This window comes from Rhyacophila brunnea, unplaced genomic scaffold (genome assembly GCF_057557595.1).
Source record: "Rhyacophila brunnea isolate RB1 unplaced genomic scaffold, BYU_Rbru_1.0 scaffold_17, whole genome shotgun sequence".
Classification (NCBI taxonomy): Eukaryota; Metazoa; Arthropoda; class Insecta; order Trichoptera; family Rhyacophilidae; genus Rhyacophila; species Rhyacophila brunnea.
The window spans coordinates 30,119,309-30,142,730 of NW_028232827.1; the positions used below are offsets into that span (position 1 = coordinate 30,119,309).

Consider the following 23,422-nt stretch of genomic DNA (forward strand, 5'->3'; position numbering starts at 1 on the left):
GGACGTCACTGGTTTTGAACCCAGAATACGGAAGCAGTACCAGTTTGAACTAGTACCTTGCTAACATCCAGATCGCGTAAAAATACTGTTGTATTGTAGAACCAATAAAAACAATAGACGTGAAAAACGCTGGCATGATTCAGACAAGAATTAAATAAAAATATTATTTTTAATGATTTATCTCGACGCCCAACGTGTTAACAATGAATACCTGCGTAGGTACTCTTAATTTAAATCTTGATACAATCCTTACGGTCATTCTGTGGCGAACTTCGGGGTGACAACCTCTGTGTTATTTATAGTGTATTAGTGTTTCGATGTAAACATTTGTTTATGTCCGTGACGTATTATTTATTTGTGAAAAATCGTGCTGAAATTTTGTCGTGTTAAATAATTAGAGTCCGTTTTAATTAAATATGGCATCGCCATCAGCAATAAGGGCCGCGAAGAGCATTGAAAAAATGCCGGGCCCTAAAGGAATTCCTCTCATTAGCACCGCACTGTCATTTATTTATGCAGGGTCATCGTCTCGGTAAATATTTTCAGATATTTAATTAAACACTGTTTCTACTCATAATTAAGAATTAATTATTTCAATCAGTTCAAATGGCTTATAATCTAATCGAGTTAATATTTTAATCGAAACTTAATACCTACGATAAGGTATATCTAAGTATATACCAATTCGTATACCCAATCGATATTAAAGAAAACCAATTTTTGTTTTAAAGTACTACGTAAGTACGCATTGTTTGAAATATATGAAATTTAATCTATCTAACTTTCCATTATATCCAGCAAGCTTGTACGATACCATAACGTGTATTTTACAGCATTTTTATACAGTAAATTGCTAACGCAAACAATAATATAATATTATATAGTATGAAATTTGTTAAGGGCAATTGCAGTCACGAGTCATATATAGATTGTAGGTATTAGGGAGGACATACTGGCGTTTTAAAATGTTCCATTTCTTTTTACCCCTATCGCACATAGAAACTCGCCTCGTAACACGTCGAATGTGTTAATAAGAGTGAAGTGGCGAAGGGTGGAGGTCGGCTAATTTTCATGTGCTTTTCTCTCCCTGGCACTTTGTATTAAAGTAAACTCATTAAACTCAATCAGAGCTCACTTTGAGCGTAGCAATCTGTCTTGGGCATCTTCTCCCAGGACACTCCTAGTCCAATTGTTTCAGATGCTTCACATCACCAATTGTAGGGTCCCGCCATACGCTCGGTTAAGACAGTGTGTGGTGCGGGGCGGGTTTCGATATGGGGCGCTTAACTTCAATGTGACCTTGTCAGTCATATTTATTCGTCTACTTTCATAGAATTAAGAATAAGGTTAGTTTTTTTAAATTCAATTAAACCCTACCTAGACCAAACTATGAAAATGTGGGTAGGTATCTATTATTTTTCTCGGAAATCCACAGCCTTCCTCCACCCTTGGTCACTGCTGTGCCGTCATGTCTTCGCTGGTATGCCCAGAAGACAGTTGCAACATTTCGCCGTGTTTTTATTTAAGATTTATGTCTCGGTCGAGGCGATTTTCTATGTGCAACCGGTCATAGACTACCGTATTCCCCACTAGACCTATTTTTTAGGTAGCGTACCTAATAAATGTTAACCAGTAATATTATTAATACAGCTATATTATATAATATGCCGTCCTGGTGAAAAGTCAAAATTGCCGCCCCTCATAAATATAACAAAGGTAATAATGGTTTTTAATAATATTAAATAGCATGAAAAATATTTAAACCATAAAACAAATTGAAGAGAAATGATTACAAGATAAAAAGAACTTTTTATATACAACGTTTTTAAATTTTCTGTTGAATTATTATGCTCAATATGCTCTAACTTGTACTTGATAATATGAAATAAATAAAAAACAAACATACAAACAAATATAGAATACTGAAATGTCATTTTGATTTCCATAGTAACGCACGTATATATTAATAATTTGGTTGATAGGACCACCCCCTTAGCAACTAATATTAGTGGATTGGATTACGGATTTTTTCCGAAATAACTTTTCATACAAAACAGAATTAACTGAAAATAAATTCAATTCTGCTTAAAAATGGCTAAAAGTATTAAAAAATGCATTGGCATCGTGTTCTGATATCGTCACTGTTCTGGCAGAAGACACTAATTCGAAAAAATGACATATTGAGTTAGTTATACCAAAATGTTCCTTATTTCAAACTTTGCCGTCTGGAAACCTTCTTAATAAATAAACAGTCTTTATTTTAAAGTCATCCTTTTTACGATTACTTGCTTAATATACTCACATGATAGACCATTTTCAAACATTTTAACAACTTCAAAGTCAAATTACTCTAAACTAGTATTCTCCAGTTAGTGTGTTCTGCCAGAACAGAGACGATATATTCTAAAAGTTTCAAAATATCTAGCTAGTCGGGAAGTTAGTTAAAAATCGATTGCAAGATTTGTACTGGACAAACAACTACCGGACAAACAAAAATACGAGTTAATAAAAACGTTGTAAAAATGGCCCATTTTTTAAAAAGATTTGAAGGCGTCCTTTTCCATATAAATAGTTACAGTTTTGCAGAAAAGTTTCATGCCAATAAAATTATATACGGACGGACACTGCGCCATTCCATTGAGAGTTTGAGAGAATTTTTCGGTATTTTTTATACATCTCTGATGCATTCATTTGTCAAGATGAATTCATTAGAGAACCTAAAATATAATTATTATGTAACTATTTGTAAATATATAGGTATATTTTGTGTTGATTTTGAGATTTGCCACACTTTAATAAGTGTCGCTCTTCGTTGGTATGCAACATCCGTTAGTACTTCATACTATTTGAATGTACGATTCATAAGTGTGTGTATTACACTTTTTAATAAAGAACATTTTTTTCCGGGCGTTTTAACGCCCCTGGAAATGCCACCCGAGTACAAAACACACCGCTTAGAGCAGCCTTGCCCATCTAGCTTTGAACATCTGAGTGTAAAAAGATCAATCAATCTCAGTGTAAAATAGTCACGAGAAAATAATGTTAATGGAGGTTCATCTCATAAGTAACTTTTCACATGGAAACTCTAAACTGCGTCACTGTAGGTATATTCGCCATGTTTTGTCAGCATCTCACTAAACTTTTTCTTTCTACACACAAAGCTAATAATTATTATCAACCTCAGCAATGGTGCACGGCCCCCACATCCTGAAGCGGGCTCCAAGGCCAGGATGTTTAGCGCCCCCTACCTATTACCAAGGTTAAGGGCAGTGTGATCTTCTACAGTTGTAGTGTTCCTCAAAATAAATGGTATTCAGTGTATTTTACCGATTTTGTAAATTTTTAAATAAATCCCCTTGACTTGAATTATTGACTTGGCGGCACTCGGCATCATTATTATGAACCACTGGTCGCGACCCCCTCTTTATTATTCAGGAAATACTAAAAATAATTATAAGTAATATAAAATAATACACATAAATTTTCATTTAATTACTTATAGCAATCGTCATAAATCACATTAAATTGCATTGCACAACTACGTATTCTAAAATGTTAATATTAAAATTATAAACAGAAATGTTTGAGTTGATTATTTGCTAGACTGGGAAACTTCATTGTGCAATGCTAAATTATTCATTTAAACTAAATAAAAAAAAAATACACTTTCTTCAAAAATCAAGGCATTGAAAATGAGAATTCGTGCAAAAATTTCAAACGCTATTATCTTAGAACACGGTATTTTGAGTTGTTTCTCTATAGAACTAACATACCGATTAACAATTAATTATAATGTTATGTTATAACGTGCTATAATAATATTCTGAAGTTGTTTTTTATTATTTACTAGCAGTATCACCCGGCGCTGCCCGGAAGTGGAATGGTTTAATATTTGAAACTAAAAATTCTAAATTTAAAGATAAACAGAATAAAACTAAAGGATTGAATTTTAAAAAGTAAAAAAATATAATATTAGAGATTTTTATTTGTAACATAATATAGTATATTTTTGTACATTTATTGTTTTTAAATATATTAAAAAGTAGTATATATTCAATTTATTATTGTAATCTATATAATATAAATATCCATCCATAATATAAATATCTGATCCATCATTCTAAATATCCGAACCGGAGCGCTCGATAATTTTAAGAAAATATCAACTTTATTATACTATACTACATTAATTGTAAATGTGATTTATAAAAATAAGTGTGTTATTTTTTATTTATATTAAATATCTAGCTCAGACGGTCAAATTAATATTTCCACGAGACGGAGCGATAATTTTGTGGATTTAATGAACCGGAACGGCGCTCCGGTGCGTTCCGGTCCATTTAGAGCCCTGAATCCATCGTTCCAGGGCTTTTCGATATACAATATTTGTGGCTTTTCCATTTGGTGCCAAAATATATCGATTTTTACTACTTCCCACTTGATGCCGCTACGTACAATTGTCCGTGAGTGAAGCATTCCGATCTATTGTGGCAGCACTGCGTTGCTCGCGCCGCGCTGGCTAGGTTGGCTCCCTGCCGATTAGTGATTCTAATAACACAATTATTTGCATCTAACTTTGCCATTTGACATCCGATCGAGCTGAAATAAACGCGAATATTTTTTTAAATGTACACATTCTAACTACATTAATAATAATAAAATGGGGGTTGCAGCATTAATTTCTACGTTTCAAGGCCCTGTACGTGGCGGCCCTTTTCAGCAAATCCGTAAAACTGTCCCCGGGGTACAACGGGCTAAATATGAAATTCGAGACCCCGACCACGCACTCCGGCTCGTCAGCCTCCGTCAACTGTCCAAATATTGTCGAAATCCGACTGCACGTCTGGATTTGTATAAAGAAAAACCAATCAGTACCGTCCTGCTACAAACATCCAAATATATTCTTCAAATTATAGTATAGATTAAAATTTACATTTTTTCAGATGATTCGATGGCACAATATCGCATCATGAATTCAGGTTGCTTTATTCGAATAAATATCCTGATTCTCAAAATATTATTATTCCATGTTTGCTCTACTGCAATATAACACAGTCATTCCAGTTCTAAATTTATGTAAGGTGAGTTCTATTATATTAGTGTTGGGATAATCGAGATTCAACATCGAACCCAAATAATATATTCGATATGTTATGAACTGTAAAAATCGATCATATTGAGTCATACGTTGTTAATATGTAGCATCGTATCCAGGGCTCGAAATGGACCGGAGCGCACCGGAGCTCCGTTCCATTTCATAAAATTCCCAAAATTATCGCTCCGTCTTGTGGACAAAATAATTTGACCGTCTGAGGCGGATAAGCCATATAACAAAGAATCTAACACACTTATTTTTTTAAATACACATAAAATTAGAAAACTATGTATATATTTATATACCTAATGTAAATATTTTCGTAAAATTATCGAGCGCTCCGGTTCGTAAAATTTTCCATTTCGAGTGCTGGTCGTATCTAATTATTATTAGTTACCTATGTCAATTCTTGCTGTGCGTGGGAGCAGGTATGCCTCTTTTATAGAAAGATTGAAAAACACTGTATAATTATTCTGGGTAGCAAAGCAAGGTGGATAATATTTTTATAATATAGCAATGCCAATAGATGACACATAAACTATACACACTTGTGAAAATTGATGACACTTCAAAGCACGACGCAGATTGGTTGCATAATTAAATTAAATAATACAATTTTTTTTTTTGGGATGTCTTTGGTGTAAAGTTAAGTTGAAAAATTCTCCCATTGGCGGCGGGTGGTTTTTGTAAAAAAAAAATAGTACACACTTGAACCGTGATTGGAGAAACTATCTCGATAGCAAACACTAACATAGCACCCACATAATTATACTTTCGCCATTTTGCGTTTGTTCATCTTGTTTCTTTTTTGTATTATATGATATTATCTTCTCAGAGACGTTGCATATAGAAGATCTTTGGTTCTCTTAACAAGATAGCTGAAGCAAATGCCAGTTCATTATATTTTGACATTTGAAAATATTTTATGATAGTTAGTGATAGGGGGCAAACCCATATTATAATCGGAAAAACTATCGACACGGTTTGTTAAAATACACATAAGTATTTAATTACCATGTATAAAGTTCAAAGATATTGTAAAACGAAAATTAAAAAATTAGTGTACAAAAGTATTGAGAAAATAGCTCAATAATTCAGGTATTCGATTTTAGAAGCTTAAATAAAATTATGGCTTGCAGAACTTTGAAAAACATGGGCGTTTTATGTCTGAATGTATCTCTGTTGGAAATCATTGGAGCACTTAGCTTCATCAAAAAAAACTAAATAAATGTCGTTAAAGGATAAAATGGAAAACAAGATAATATTTTATATATAATTAGTATATTTACAAGCATAAAAACATAACACAGAAAAATAAACAAAACAATGAGCAATAAACTAAAATCTAATCAGCTTCCTTTTCGGTGATGATACATCATCAGATCTCATGCGTTTGGCTGGTCTGCCGTTGAACGACGAAACAGGTTGAAATCCTTTAGTCGCGTTAAAAGACTTTCCAGTAAAACCAGAATATGGCAAACCGTTTGTCGGAAAATTCTTGGTGCCAACTGGCACTTTTGGCAAGCCGGTAGTTGACCTTCTGAGAAACCTTGCAATCAGCGGATCGTTTCTTGCAATCTTCACATGTCGTCGGAGTTTAGTCTTTAATACCTTGTCGCCTTTAACAACGTTGCTCCAAATTGGATCAACCTTTGACGCAGAGTACAGACTACGATCGTCCAGCATCCTGAATATCATGGATACAATCTCAACTGGAAGCCTCGAGATCAAATCAACATGACCAGATACAATACGAGACGCTCCCATAACGCACAAAAGCGAGTAAAAAGATTCCATTTCGAGATGTTGTAAAGTAAATTAGCTAGATAAGAAAATATTATATAGCAAAATTTGTAATGAAAATTGATTGATTTTGTCGGTAGTCCGTTGAATTCGAACGCTGCTCGTGGAGATTTATGCAACTTATTTTATTTATAAAATAACCGATTTACGGTTTAGTTAAAAAAAATACTCTCTCTATTCGATAACCTTTATATACCTATAGGGAAATAACTCAAAATTTCAAAGTTTTTGCCATTCGATGTCTTTTCTTTATAATTCAATAAAAAAATCAAAAAGTTCGTCAACGGGTCATAACATCGAATACTTAACCCTTTCTACGATTAATCATTAATTCAATTGAGCCATTGCCCGGAATAATGTTGTATCCAACAAAATTGAGTTATTGATGGAATAATGTTGGGTATGTTTTTATGCATCGTTTAAGGTAGGTAGTACGGCAAAGAAAAAATATTTAGGCTTGTGGCAGCATTTTAAAGTAAAGTTATTCGTTTGTGGAAGAACGTTGTACCTATATGTTATTGTCAAAATGGCGTCGCCGTCCGTCAATATCACGGAGCGTGGTATAATTCACTTGAATAAAGGAAGAAAACGGACATATTATAATGTTTTAAACTGGAAAAATATTAAAGCTAGGAAGCTGAAGGATGTAGGAAAAGAGTATTTATCCAGAAAAAATATTATTAAGCTTGCAATTGACCCGTCGAAAAATTTTTGTGGAATAATGTTGTATGCCATTTGACAGTTCTGTTGATCTCATGAATAAAATTATTACGTTCGAAATTATTCATATTGTTATTGGAAATGTTGTTTGATAACAATGCTGGCATTATAGTGCTCTTTATATTGTAACTTAATCTAATACAGTTTCAATTTTTTTAATCATTCCTAGTTCTACTTTGCAAGGTCGCGTTTGTGCCAAACAAAAATTTGAATCCGGGATGTGTTTTCGATTTTAATATCAAGACAAATATTCAATTTGTTCGATGGACAAAGTCATCATCTCGTCTCATGTATTCAGAGTCGAATGTCGGACGCTATGTTCCGAAAGCAGACGAAGAAGACCTCAATGACATCTGTGAATTCATGTTAGATGAGCATGCTGCCCTTTTAAGGCACTATTGAGTGAAGCAGAATAAATAAATTACATTTTGCGGAATAATGTTGTAAATATGTGAAATTTTCATATACAACATTTTTCCACTAATTTACTATATTTTTTTGTAATAAATTCAAATTTAATTGCCTTTCTTCACCACTTTACATTTAAAACTCTTAATAATTGTATGTTTATTGTATTTAAAATATAAAATGTAACAAAAGATAACTGGTTTAATTTTTTCCATTTTTCTCAAAACAAGAATATTGTTGGATACAACGTTATTCTGGGCAAGGGCTCATTTATAATTTTAATTTAAAAGCGACTTTTTTTAATAATATAACAAATTTGTGGTGTGTATTTATCTCACAATTGGTCGACTCGACACGCCGGGCCCCCTAAGCCCGGGCCCCCAGGCTGGTGCCCAGTCAGTGCCCTGCCCCGATGGTGTGTTAGAATTTTTAAAGTGAGTACATAATCATACCTACGTTTGTTTTTTTTCAAGTCTCCACCGACACATAGACAATCGTCATAAACAATTCGGTCCAGTGTTCAAAGATTCTGTCGGTCCCGTGGATGCTGTTTTTGTATCAGACCCTGACATAATGAGGACAGTTCTCACGAAACTCGAAGGAAAATACCCGATACACATATTACCCGAACCCTGGATGATATACAACGACATGTATAAATGTAAAAGAGGATTATTATTCATGGACGGCGAAGAATGGCTGCAAACAAGACGAATAATGAATAAAATTTTACTGAAACCCAACACTGAAACGTGGATTGAGAAGCCGATATCGCTGGTGGCCAATGAATTGGTAACGAGATGGAAACAGCGATGCTCTCGTTCCGGTTTTATACCAAATTTGGACAAAGAGCTTTATAGAGTTTCTTTAAATGGTATATACAACATAATACTTACAGCAATACAACATGTTTGCCTTTCGTAACATAGTTTCAAACGGGGCTCGAAATGGACCGGAGCGCCTTTACGGTTCATACAATCCCCAAAATTATCGTTCCGTCTCGTGGAAATATTAATTTGACTGTCTAAGCTAGTTATGTCATATTATAAAAAATCTAAAACAGTTATTATTATACAATACACATAATATTAGATAACTATGTTAATATTTTCGTAAAACTATCGAGCGCTCCGGTTTGCAAAATATTTCATTTCAAGCGCTGGTTTCAAACAACTAGTATCCTATATTGTAATTTTATTTTTCTGCAATCCAATATTAGTATTTTTATCATTAGCGAGTCCATTAATTGCTTGATCTACTCTATCTAGAGGAGCGCTCGAAATGGAATATATTACGAACCGGAGCGCTTGATAATTTTCCAACTAGGATATTAAAACATGTTCGATTTTTCTGTTATATACTTACCATGCCTTACGTATTAAACTTTAGCAAAAAAACATGTAATGCTAATTAATTTCATATTTTCTTAATAATTCATGTACCAGAACACAATTTATTATTTTTTTCACGAAACGGAGCGATAGTTTCGAGAATTTTACGATCTGGAGCTGCGATCCGGTCCGCTCCAGTTCATTTCGATCCCTGATCTAGAGCCTAGGCCAATGGTGCACCCTATTTGAAAGAAGGCTAATTTATTCATTTTCTATTTTTTCACGGGCCGCAGTGTGTGAAAGTATAGACAAATAACCATACTAGAGGAGACATATATTTTATTATTATAAATTTAATAGTCAGTCATCACTCTCCACTCTGCATTACGTATATATGTATTTGCACGATAAAACTTAGTACACAGGAAATTAGAATTTTGTCCTATTCAATGAAAATTTTGGTGATGAAGTTCCTACTTGTTATTTAGGGCCGCAAGTGGCCTCACTGTGGCATAACTGGCCTAGGCAATAAAGATTGTTCGGTTCAAAACACGACGACGCGTAGTTGAGTTTTACCTTATACTTATGCTCTTCGCAGGTAAATCGTATCGACTGGCGTCTACATTTCGCTGGCTGATTTCCCGGTTGTTCTGTCACTTTCAGTAAAATTATCAACAGAGCAATTTGAAAGTTCACATTGAAATAATAATTCTGACAAATAGGTTAAACAGAGTTCTGGAAATATAACAAAATAGCATTAAAAAGTCATTTTGTTTAAAAATATGATATATATATAACAACCTGGAAATCAGGCAGCGATTTTCTAAGGGCGGAGACACGGAGAGAGGTCATGTGAGGACTGTAACCAGCGCTCGAAATGGAAAAATTTACGAACCGGAGCGCTCGACAGTTTTCTGAAGATTTCTATATAGTAAAGTTATCAAAGTTTATGTGTTTTTTTTTTCATAAAAATAAGTGGGTTAGATTTTCTATCATATGGCCTATCCGGCTCAGATGGTCAAATTATTTATTCCACGAGACGGAATGATAATTTTACCGATTTCACAAACAGGAACGGCGCTCCGGTGCATTCCGGTCCATTTCGAGCCCTGACTGTAACCATTTAAAGATAACAATACAGAATGCAATAGTCATAACATTATAATTATATCACGACAAAGAAAAATATATGCGTACCTACTGATACCAAATAACACAATAAATACCTAAATCCCCCATCAATAATCTCGTAATCGACAGAATTGGGAAGACAAATAATATTATATCGGCTATCACATCAAAATTCGTCTCGCTCATAACGTGTCAAATACATCGATGTGACGTCATCGTTATTCACAAAACACACGTTGGCAAATGGAGCTCCGCAGATTGGTCGAAGCGACTGTTTAGTTTGAAAAAACATCTAATGTTGCAATCGACAAGTTGCATGCTTCTCATGCAACACCTTTGCAGACACCTACGAATTGGTCATTCATATACCGACTCGCCGATCGCCGCATTCAAATATCTATACGTTTCGAAGGCTACGTGCGACTGTCGCTTGGTAGATCTGCGCGGTCTTCATATGCAACACCGGATTGCCGTTCTTGGAAGGGTTGATGTATAGCTGTGCGGCAGACGGGTAAGTTTAGATGTGAGAGCTGGCTAACTCGTGTGTTGTTAGTACAGTTGTAACTTTTAAATAAACGAAACAAAGTGAGAAAATGAAATATAAACAGGTAGTGAAAAAAATAGGTACCGTTGTTAGTACTCGGCAAGGTTGAAGGATAGATAATAGGTAGTCGGGAAGCACTTGAAACCGCGTAACCTAACTTGCCGCCTTTTTTTCGCCCCAAAGTTTTGTTACTTCAATGTCTCATACCTCATGTGAAATTCAAATATGTACACGTAATATTAAATTTTATTTACCCGAATCTGTGGTTTTAATTAAAGTGTAACATCCCGAAATAAACCCATACATATTAGGTAAGTACTACTTACGCATTGAATACGGCTGAGTTTTAGCGAAACTATTGTCTTAATATTACGAGTACAATGAAAAATATCGGAAATATTAAAATACCTACTTTTACCTATTGTTTGGTTTCAGTAATGCTTTCAATTATGTTGGGGTCTTCGTATGCAGCATCAGCGAGCCAGTTTGACAAGCTGCTGGGATCATTTTCAGAGAAAGTTCATCAGATATTTATGTACACTTCAAAAATGTACCTTTTCCCGGCAAAGGTGTACAGCTCATTACAATTACCAGCATGGAAAGGGTTCGTCGATGCTGTGAACGATTCGTTATTTTATGGTAAGTGAACAACAATCGAGAGTCTGAGAGCACAATGTGAATAAATAAATGAATACATGAATAAGCATTTTGATTAAATTGTATATTAATTGTCAATTTTCATAATCATAATTTTTGGTATTAGGTACAACGGTATAACCCATGAATACAATGTCCCAACCACATATATAACGTCTCCACTTACCTATATATATATACAAGATTCTTCAACCTTCAATCACGTAAACTTTGAGGTCATTTAAGGAAACTGCAGGGCTCGAAATGGACTAGAGCACACCGGAGCCTAGCTCCGATTTATGAAATCAACTAAATTAATTATCACTCCGTCTCGTGAAAAAAATAATTTGATCGTCTGTGATAGGTAGGCCATATAAAACACATCTAACACACGATTTTTTATAACAAATACATATAATTAGATAAATGTGTTGATATATTTTCGAAAAATTATTGAATGCTCCGGTTCAAAAAAAATCCATTTCGAGCGCTGTGTTTTCTGAATACTTTCACAAAGTTAAAAAATAATATAAGTACCTATTTGTTTTAATATTTTCAACATTCCGTGGATATTTAAAAATTTATTAGTAATCATACTAGGTAGGTAGGTAGGTACTATGGAAAATAAATCTCATGTTTTGACTACCTATGCTAACTGCAGCAGTTGGTAAAATGGTTCCCCTCGCGGTTTAAGTTCTCTTATTTTCTCATTTTATAATATAACACTATATTATATAATAACCTAATACTTACCATTGCTGACAAACCTAACCTAACCTAACATTTTTAGGTCAGAAAATGGTGGATCAGATATATAATTTGGAAGATATTGGTGACGGATTGATATCAAGGATGGTTGCTGAACAAATGGGGAAAGCAGATATCACTAAAATAATCATAGATTTTATTATGGCAGCTGGTGATACGGTTCGTAACAAATTCTATCTCAATGTCAAGTATTATTTATTTATTTATTTATTTTGAGTAGGTGTCTAATACGTTAATACGGCGCTCGAAATGGACCGAAATGCACTGAAATGCAGCTCCGGTTCGTGAAATCCTAGAGACTACAATAAAAATATAAATAACAATAAAAAAGTTTAATCAGTGAAAATAATAAAAAAAACATAAAAAAGTATATTTAATCAGTGTTATTTAAACGTGTATGGTAATCAGACACGGTCGTGTGAACTTGATACATTTTATAGATAGTATTGGTACAAGTGTGCATTTGTACAAGCAGAGCCGGTTTTACCGAGGCTGAGGTTTGGTAGGACACAATTGGACATACTAGGATACGAGGCACTAGCTGTGTACGGTGAATTTTCCAAAAATTTTAAGGTGCACAGGTTTTTTTTATTATATACACTATATACCTACGAACCTGCCTTCGTATGACAAATCCAATAACAGTCTATAGACATCTTATTCGCACTACTAATAAAGATTAAAATTTCGGTATTACAATATTTTTAGTGCCGCAGGCGAAATATAATAGTTTATACGTGCTATTTATACGCATTTATATGCTGTTTATACGCATGCTGTGAAAAATAATATTGTTATTTTTCCTTCCTTTATCTATCGCATATAAGTAGAGCATGTTGTTGTAGTTTGTGTACTTCTACATAATTAGTGTGTACCTACGGACATGTCAAGTTTCTTATTAGACTTTAATGATGTAAATTAATTTAATGATTTTCTTCCCGAAACGGAGCGCCATTTTTAATGTTTCTACGAGACGGAGCGATTGTCTCGAGGATTTTACGAAGCGGAACTGCTGTTCCGATCCATTTCGAGCTTTTTGTAACAATATAAGCAGGTGATATATTGTATTGTATTCAGTGACGTCCCGTGGGGGTAGGCAGATTGAGCGTCGCTTGGGGGCGGCAGATACTCGAAGGGCGGCAAATCGAGGAGAATCATTTGGTATTATATAGAAATAGCTACCTAAACTTAGTTATATTATAACCAGAGCTTTGGAGATGTTTTGTTCCGGATGCTTTTTTTTATTATTATCCAGTCGGTACTCGCAGCGATTTTAGTGTGATGTCACCACGCTCCGCTAGAGATTTTTTTATTTTATTTTTGACTGCTCGGTTTCGTATACAAATGCTAATAAACTTGGCGCCTATACACATTATGAATATTTTTATATATTTAAAACATCACAAACGAATAATAAATCAGTCATAATAATATAATGTCATTTACTCAGATTAAAGAGTTCCTTTCATAACAGTGGTAGGTATACTGCGCAAAAGCCAATAATTATGTCGCGCCATAGTTATTAAAAGAAAATAATATTATATATTATATCAACGTTGGTAACGAAACAAGGAGAATTTATGGTAGAGATTTATAGGTAGGTACATACCGTATTTTTTAATTTATCCAAATATTTTTGCCAGTCATTCGCGAGATTTAAAAGTTGCCGGATGTACCTATTGCAAATAGATACCTATTCATAATGATTATTAATCCTTATTGACATTTGACATAATCAATTAGTATTCGTGCATATAATAGGTATTTACGTTAAGTGCCAGCTAATTGTAATAAAAATGTACACTAGTAGGTATCTACCTAGATTATATCATATTTATCGTGCGTGAATACAATACTGTGCAATATCTTCTTTTAAGTCGTTTTTTTTTGTAAACATATTTTTTGCTGATAATAGTGTGGATTTGTAGTTTATTTCAATCATCAACGGTTGAATGTTGAGACTATTAATTAATAGATAGTGTATTTATGATTAAATTTAGGTTTATATTAAAAAAATAATGAGGAAAATTATTTTGTTTACATATTGTAGGGTACAATAATAGCATAGAAAAAATGGTGTGAAAATAATACATCTGCGTAGGTATTACTAAATGATACAAACCAAATGTGTCAGACATATCAACCAAATGGCATCTCAGACTCTGGTGATTTGGGTGTCTAACTAATATTATATTTATTCGCTTATTTATTTATTGATATCTAAATTTAATTTTGTATGTTTCAGCTTAGTGGTAGGTGTATATTTTATTAGTAATGTATCCAAACCATGGCCCCCACAAGGGGGGGCTGACAGGGCTCTAACCTGGGGCTCGGGCTCGATAAGTGAGATAAACACTTATCACAAATTTGCTCTAATAGCAAAAAATTCGCCTGCGGCGCTATTTTCTTTCAATAATGATATTATTTAAAATTATGTGGTTACACAATACAATTTATAATTGTGTAGCGATACTCAAAAACTCCACAATTCAAGTGTATGTATTAAAATATACAAAAAAACACTAAATATATACATCAATTTTAACGCGTACACCATTTGGAAAACATTACTGTAGAGCGTCACACTGCTTTTATCCTTAGCGACATGGGGCCCGCTTCAGGATGAGGGGGCCATGCTTCATTCAACACATTTCTTAGATATTGGAGTAATGAAAGGATGATAAAAAAAATGGAGCGGCATTTTGACGCTGCCTAGGGGCGGCATTTTGTCTAGGGACGTCACTGATTGTATTAACCTTCGTGTTGGAACCACTTAACCATTAATTTTAATACTATGCGCAGATGTAGGTTGGAAAATAAGTGGGGCTAATATTTGTATTATTCATGGTTGCTATTGCGGACTTTATTAAGATCGCGCCTGTTGTATCACCGTGATTTGCCTTAGAACCTCTCTCAATATCTTTTGTTGTCTCCACAATAAACTTATTCTGGGTTTCAGTGATTTTTAACTTGCAACTGTTTACGTAATATTATAAAATAATATGTTATCTAATCTAATTTCAGACTGCTTTTACTAGTCAATGGGCCCTTTATCTTTTGTCTAGGAATCCAAAACAATTTCAAGAGCTCCAATCACTGTTGATCAATAATGAAGATGAAAATTCTCAAATAAAAGGAATATTAAAAGAAACAATGAGGTTGTACCCAGCTGCCGCATTCCTAACAAGAATTATGACAACAGATTGCGAAGTTGGTGACTATCAAATTCCTGCTGGGGTAATGTTATACAATTACAAATTTAATATATTGCTTATTGAATTACAAAATCGATCAAATCAGGTTAGGCAGTTTATCTCTAACTTCAAATTCGCAACTAACCTTTCTTAGAATTCCGTCTATTATTTTGTAATAGTAATAAAAACTCGCTTCCAAATCCAATAGTATACGATACGAATATGTACGTTTAAATTTTTAGCACGAAAAGTTTGTGGGTATATAAAATTTGTGTGAAAATGAAAATTACCATAGCAGTAGGAATAAAATTATTTTATTGATAGGACGTTTTTATGGCAACAATGAACAATTATTTTTAGGTTATGTTTATGTGTTTGACAGTACGATGATCGGGTCGCTAGTTATAAACATTTTGAAGACTAAATTCGACTATAAATGCTATGGAATCGCTAATGTGTGTACCAGCTCTGTATACAGAATTCAAGAAAATAGTAGTAAATGTGAAAGATACGCTCCCTTGAGACCTGTTATGGGTGCTAAGCACAGTTTATTATGTTCACAACCTTGTTCGATTTTCTCTCACAACATAAACAAATCCTTACGAAGAGATGGCATTTCAATACGGCAGACCAGAAACTTTTCATTGCAGACCATCGCGGATGCACAATTGAGCCTGTACAGAACTATTTCAGAGAGCAGTATAGTTGGAGTGGTTCAAGACTCCCTCATAACGTTTCATAATTATACTGGGTTACCGTGGTGGGCCAGTATAATTGTGTCAACTGTGCTCGTCAGATCCTTTATAACCGTGCCACTAGCGATTTATCAGAATTACATATTGGCGAAAGTAGAGAATTTATCAATGGAAATGCCTGAAATAGCCAAAGAATTACATATGGAGACAGTTGTTGCGAAAAAGATGTTCAACTGGACGGACAAACAAGCGACGAATATGTTTAGGAGATCTTTAAAAAAGCAGTACAATCTGTTAATTGTACGTGATAATTGTCATCCATTCAAAGCGTCTCTTTTGCTCTGGTTTCAAATACCTCTATGGGTATCGTTGTCATTCTCCCTGCGTAACTTAGTCAATATGCAGCCGAAATTTGATATCGACGCACAGATTTCGTTTGCCGAATTGACAGTGGGAGGCTTCGGGTGGATACCTAACCTAACGGAAGTGGATCATTCGTTAATATTACCCGTGGCATTAGGCATTATAAATTTAAGCATTATAGAAATACAAACATTGTCAAAAGTACGCGTCGAAACAAAGTTTCAAAAGTACCTGAAGAATTTCTTCCGACTGTTTTCAATAGCCATGGTTCCGATATCTGCAATGATCCCGTCGTGTATGTGCTTATATTGGGTGACATCCAGCAGTTATGGACTTACTCAGAACCTAATATTGATGTCGCCAAGGGTAAAAAGAATGTGTGGCATACCGATTACACCGACTGAGATCAAGGAACCTTACAAGCATATGCAGTCGGAGATGAAACGGAAGTTAAGCCTTCTACCGTTATTCAAAATGAAATCTGATTAAATATTACAGGATTCAACAAATACTGTGACTCGTGGACTCGGTGTGATTTAGTTGAGAATTGACACAAACATTGTTTGTTAGCAAAATTGCATTTGCAACGAGTTGCATTAATACAAAATAGTTTGTACAACTCAGTTATGGGGAAGCTAGGCGGGAACCGCGCTAATTGTCATAGCCGATTTTGGCAAAATTCATGAATTCAAGAATGAAAACCTAACCTAAACTAACCCAACCCACCAAATAACCCTGAAAATCGGCTATTTTTTAAATGTGTTTGCCGCTGGCTTTTCCATAACCGACTTGTACCAAATAGTTTCTAGCGCCTCCTTTGTCAAAACTCATAGACTTCAAAGCAACTATCCACTATTGTGAAATATTTTTCCAATACTTGAAACCAGGGGAAAAAAATATCAGTTTATTCAGTTCGGTACATGTTCAAACACGCGCATTAACATGTGATTACAATTGCGCTGCTAGTCGATGTTAGTCGTTTTTCATTTGAAATATGTGTGTCAAATTCAAGGCGCAAAGAAATCATTCACAATCGTGTGACGCATCTCAACATAATTTTCGTAATTTATAATAATTTAAAGAATTTTCGGCTACGGCCGTGCGGTGCAACATAACCATTGGTTTCGGAGCATAGAGCCAGGCTATCATACAAGTACCATAAAATGTTTTAAATTGTGGTAGAAAATAATTTTTTATACAAATAAAAACATTTAAAAATTAATCACTCGGAGCTGAACTGAAAAGTGAATACCAGAAAAACAGTTATTTTTTTCGGAATGCAAACCAGAACCGAATCGATGTTAATTTTTTTACTTGAACCGGAACGAAAAAAATAATGGTTCGATACCCTGATTGAAACACTGCAATTTTTGGTTTGGAACTATAATTTTGTTGGGTTTTCTAAGTTTACCGACTGTCTGCGAGTGTACTGTGCCTTAGATTAAGAATTAATTAAGTACATACTTAAGTAGTGTAATAATTATTTATTGAATAAAATTCATTCAATTAAAATATAATCAATGATTTATTTTTATTTTTTACCTCTTGACACCATCCTCACCAAATTTTATTGCTGACTGAATTCTGTTTTATAAGGTTAATTCAAATAAAACTGTAACAATCATACCAAGGTATCAATGTTATCAAAACAAATCGAAGTTGCAATGGGCAGTTGTCAGCAGATTTCTCAATCATAACCTAGATCAACAATGACTGATTTATTAAATTGCAACCCAGATAAACAATGACTATTATAATGCATTGAATATTCATTTATATATATAGCGGAGGATGATGACGGAAACAGTCACTCGTCACTTGCTCACGGTCATTCGATTTCACTCTCTCTTGCTCTCTGTCTTATGTATAGTTCTCTTCATCAAGACAATAAAACTCTACATCTATCTACGCTACCGCTGTCTTCAATCAGAATACATCACCTGCTCCTAGCCAATTCATAAAAAACTATAATATGACAGATCTGTACCAATTTTCTTTGGTCAAAAAGAAAATAATAATTAAAATGAATGCATTATGTAATACAATGATCGGCAAATTTTCGACACGAGAGCGGAATATGAGAAACGAAACAATCTAAAAAAAATTTTCAAGAGCTATAAATTTATTACTTGTGTTTCCCAAACTTTTGACATCTCGTGAGCCTAATACTACAAGGTTCTAAGTGTTCGTCCTTGAAAAAACAAACCCAACAAAGAAGTAGTATTCTAAGCTGCCTCATTGTTACTTTTGTTTCTCCAAGGACAAACACTTAGAACCTTGTAGTTCTCCACTCGCGATCTGTGTACCCCTTATATAATTTTCGTAACACTGAGCACCCCTCGTCAAAAAAAAAAAATTGCATATACTATAATAACAATCAAAATAAGTAAGTATATTTATTTTTTCCTTTTTAGTTAGTACATAAACAAAATAATAATAAACGAAAAATAAAATTCATTCGTAATTAAATGTAAATAAAATACTTAAATAAAATTTATATCCATTGTAAATAATATTCAGCATAATCAATGAGATGGATGAAATTGTTTATGTTGAGACAGATCATCATAATAATGGTTCCCTGGTTGTTAATTTTAATCTGAGATGCGGTTTCACATCCAAAAGCCTGTTCCTTTTTTTGACTTAATATCTACAAATGCTGAAAAAGCAACTTCACATAGATATGACGAAGGCAAGATGTATTTCAGGACATGTTGCATTTGCAACCAGAATGATGTGTACACTCCTTATATTTATTATTCAAGAATCCGTCTGAAGCTAATTCCAGCAATAATTGTTCTTCTTCCGCATGTGGACTATTGGTTCTTGGAAATAGATGCATAATTTTATTATTATCTATATTTCAGACTCCAATTATTCTGTCAATTTATACATCAGGCCGTGATTGTAATAACTTCCCGCATCCTTTGAAATTCTCACCAAAGCGATGGGAGAAACTGGAAGGAAATAATTTCCAAGGAGTTACGTGTCCTCACGCCACTATGCCATTTGCAATGGGGGCCAGATCGTGCATCGGACGAAAAATTGCTATGGTGCAAATGAAGGAGACTATATCCCAGGTACATATTTACATTCTTCAAGAATTTATTGATGAAAGTGACATCTTTCAATGTTATATTCTACAGTGGGAATTGATTATGAATATGATTCTACAGGGTGGAAGTAGGCTTTTAAGATTCAACATAAATATTGCACACTTAACTTTGTCAGTCATACTTATTTGTTTTCATTAAATCAGTTATCACAGTAATTAGCAGATGGTGCTGGTTAGTTTTTAAAACTCAATTAAACACTGCCTAACCAAACCATAATAGTTGAGGTATACTATGGGCGATCCGACAAAAATAGTGCACACTTATTTATTTTCATTGAATTCAGAATATATGTTACAGATGGTGTTGGTTGTTTTTTTAAATTCATTATGCCCTGCCTAAATCAAACCATAATCGATAAAAACATTTAGATAAATGAATATTTTTTGTGGCTTGAATTAGGCAGGGTTTAATTGAATTTTAAAAACTAACACATTGTAGCCTTAGTTCAATGAAAACAAATACATTTGACTGACAAAGTTTAGAGTGCACTATTTATGTCAGATCTTAACAGCCTACCTCCACCCTTCGCCACTGATATTCTATAAGTTTCACAATTTTCAGAAAATTAAGTCTGAAATGCGCGCGGGTCTTGTGCGCAGTTCTTATTTTAAAGTCAAACAACAGGTGATCGAAACAAATGAAAATAGTGTTGCTGTTATTCTCACTATGCACTGAAAAAAAACTTAATTATTAATTAAATTATACGTGTGTGTGGTAGTTTCTTAAAATATTAGAGAACATTTTGGAATGCATAAAATGGATAGTTTTAGAAGACGTTCTGGCCATTTTAGATGACTTCATTGATTATTAATTTTGGAAATACTATTTTAAGACTATACCTCAGTTGAGGCACGGTCTAAAAAGATCGTGGCTAGGCGATGCGCGGATTGCGGGTGCAAATGGCGCATGTCAAATGAAATATAATTTGTCATATAAATCCAACATGTATCCATTTAATGTTCTGTTTATTGTTCTATCAGTAACAATAATAATATATTCATTGACATGTTTTGTTTTTATAGTAGATGGGTAACGTTTTTAGTCATCTTTACACGATTTAAGAATTAATACACCCGTCGCTGTCACGAAACAAATAGATGTGTTTCCAGCTCCAGACGTTCTCTCTCCGAATGGGAGCGAGTCCAAAATTTCGTCGCGCGTATAGTTGAAAATTATTTGCCGTTTCACTGTATCACCTTAAACACTTTATTCTTTTCAGATTTCCAAAAATTTCAATATAAAGTTACTCAATGAAAAGCCTGTGGAAGATGAAATGCAGTTGGTACTAAAGCCAAAAGAGCCTATTAAACTATTGGTCACACAACGGCAACAAGCTATGCAATGAGAATATTACTTTTGAAATTTATTTACTTATTGTCCATGTGTTCATAATCGTAAAATTAACCTCTTTTATTTTAAAAATCACCAATTTTACCATTATACTATTACAGAGATTGTATTGATAAATGTTTCTGTAGTATATATTTTATTTGTTACTGTGGAGGCGTGCATACAAGGGCAAGGGGTTTCAGGTCTGGGCCTACCCCAGAAATTGAAAAAAATTCATATTATCTGGATGATTCGGTTGTTGAACAGAATTCTCAACGGGTTGTCCCCACTTCTCCTCGGCATCGCACAAGACCTGTGACAGTCGTAAATTCATGCAACTTTCTAGGACATGTGTAATGCGACATTCCGATGCGTCTGTCTGACACAAACAATTATGACTGTTAAACCATGCGCATTCGACAACCTCAACTCGTGTAGAGAATGTACCAGGAAAAGTGCAGTATTGCGCAGTTGAAGCGACGAAAAGCTATAAGAAGTAGGCGGTGTAATTGTGAAAATTTGTGACACTTGCTAGATTTTGTTACCCCAACCCCCATGGCCCCTACATCCCGAAGCGGGCCCCCAGGCCAGGATCTTTTGCATCCCCACTACCTATCGCCAAGATTAAAGGCAGTCTGACATTCTATTGTGGCATTTTCTAAATGGTGTTCGAGGTCAAATAAAATTCAGTGTATTTTTAGTGATTTTTTAACACATCGGATTATGGAGTTGCCGAGTAATCAACACATGACAACTAAAAATTTCATCACGCCATATATTTTAAAATGGTAATAACCTGTGCTCGAAATAGAAAAAATTACGAACCGGAGCGCTCGTTAATTTTTCGAAAATATTAACATAGTTATTTAATTTTATGTATATTTTGTGAAATGAGTGTGTTAGATTTTTTGTTATTATTGCCTATCTATCTCAGACGGTCAAATTAATTCTGCCACTAGACAGAGTGATAACTTTGCCGATTTCATGAAACGGAACGGCGCTCCGGGCCATTTCGAGCCCTGGTAATAACCCTAAAGCAAAATATACTTTTTTTACTATTAGAGCAAATTTAAGATGTGTGTATATCTCATTTATCTAGTCGACTCACCACACCGGGCCCATAGGCTAGAGCCCTGTTAGCCCCCCCTTTGTGGGGGCCACGCCTACCCCCTCCCTCCATCTCCCCTTCAATCATTAAAGTATGAATATTTTTTTAAAATGGACCCCTCCCAAACCATTTTTCTGTGTGCACGCCTGGTACTATGTCTATATAATAATATTATAGGTTTTTATATCGATAAAGTTTGTCACCCTAGCATCCTATTAAAATATATTTATAATAAAGATGTCCTGATTATATTTTATGAAAGAAATTGAGTACATATGTTAGAATAATAATAATAATAATAATAAAAAAAGAATATAATAATAAAATTCTACTATAATAATAACATATGAATTTATGAACTTATGAATCAATGCTTTGTGTTAAATTTAAGATCAGACAGATGTTCAAACTGTGAAAACATTCTAGATTCTAGTATATATTTTAATATAATTATATTATGTCAGAAGACTATGAAATACTAAATACAGAATATCGGAAGTTTGCTACAGAATCAATCTAGTTTAAATAAATTTGAATATTACCATATTAAAATATTCCTTAGCCGTATCAATTTTATGAATAAAAGATTATTAAGTAAGTTTTAACAATGTATACCTATATGGATGATAAATAATTCAGTGTTTCAGAATTTTATTTGTATTAAACGTGACTGCGTAGCCGCCTACTAGAGGTATCTAGCGGAAAAATACGAAGCTTGCAATTTGAGACATTTTTTTTATAAAAATACGTAACCTAATGTCCGACAACAAGAAATCAGCGATAACAGGAAGTCGCTGTAGTCGCATATAGAAAACTTCTCAGTGACGTACCTGTCATGGCGGCATCCTTGATAGAGGCGTGTTTAAATAATGTATTGGCTCTCTTTTTAGATGCAACTCTTTTTCTTTTTCGCAATAAACCAAAAGTTTACTAATAGTAATTCTAACATCACTCCTGATCGTTTTAGACATATTTTTATTATAAAAAGCTTCAAATAATGTAAATTGATAGATCCGAGTACCCCACGAGAGCGTAAAGTGAAATGATAAATTTGGGGGTGTTCCTGATTTGAAAACGGAAATGTGATTAGCTTTACTGGAAGGGTTAGTTCACAGTTTTAACACGTGGACAAGAAGTTCCTGTTAATACATTAGAATTACGAATTGCTCAAATTCCTGTCA

At 34.1% G+C, this 23,422-nt stretch overlaps 2 protein-coding genes across 2 annotated transcripts; both read left to right on the forward strand.

Annotated features, from left to right (window-relative positions):
- Positions 1-446: 446 nt before the first annotated feature.
- On the forward strand, positions 447-21,926 carry sad (Cytochrome P450 family protein sad). The gene is made up of 7 exons (XM_085944502.1): positions 447-532; positions 8,500-8,900; positions 11,468-11,671; positions 12,459-12,595; positions 15,461-15,673; positions 19,556-19,768; positions 21,024-21,926. Exons 1-7 carry the CDS (start codon positions 462-464, stop codon positions 21,147-21,149), a joined length of 1,365 nt encoding a protein of 454 aa, XP_085800628.1. The 5' UTR covers positions 447-461; the 3' UTR covers positions 21,150-21,926.
- LOC147073937 (cytochrome c oxidase assembly protein COX18, mitochondrial) lies at positions 15,987-18,197 on the forward strand. Its single transcript, XM_085944503.1, has one exon. The coding sequence runs from the start codon at positions 16,017-16,019 to the stop codon at positions 17,175-17,177; it is 1,161 nt and encodes a 386-aa protein (XP_085800629.1). The 5' UTR covers positions 15,987-16,016; the 3' UTR covers positions 17,178-18,197.
- Positions 21,927-23,422: the final 1,496 nt, after the last annotated feature.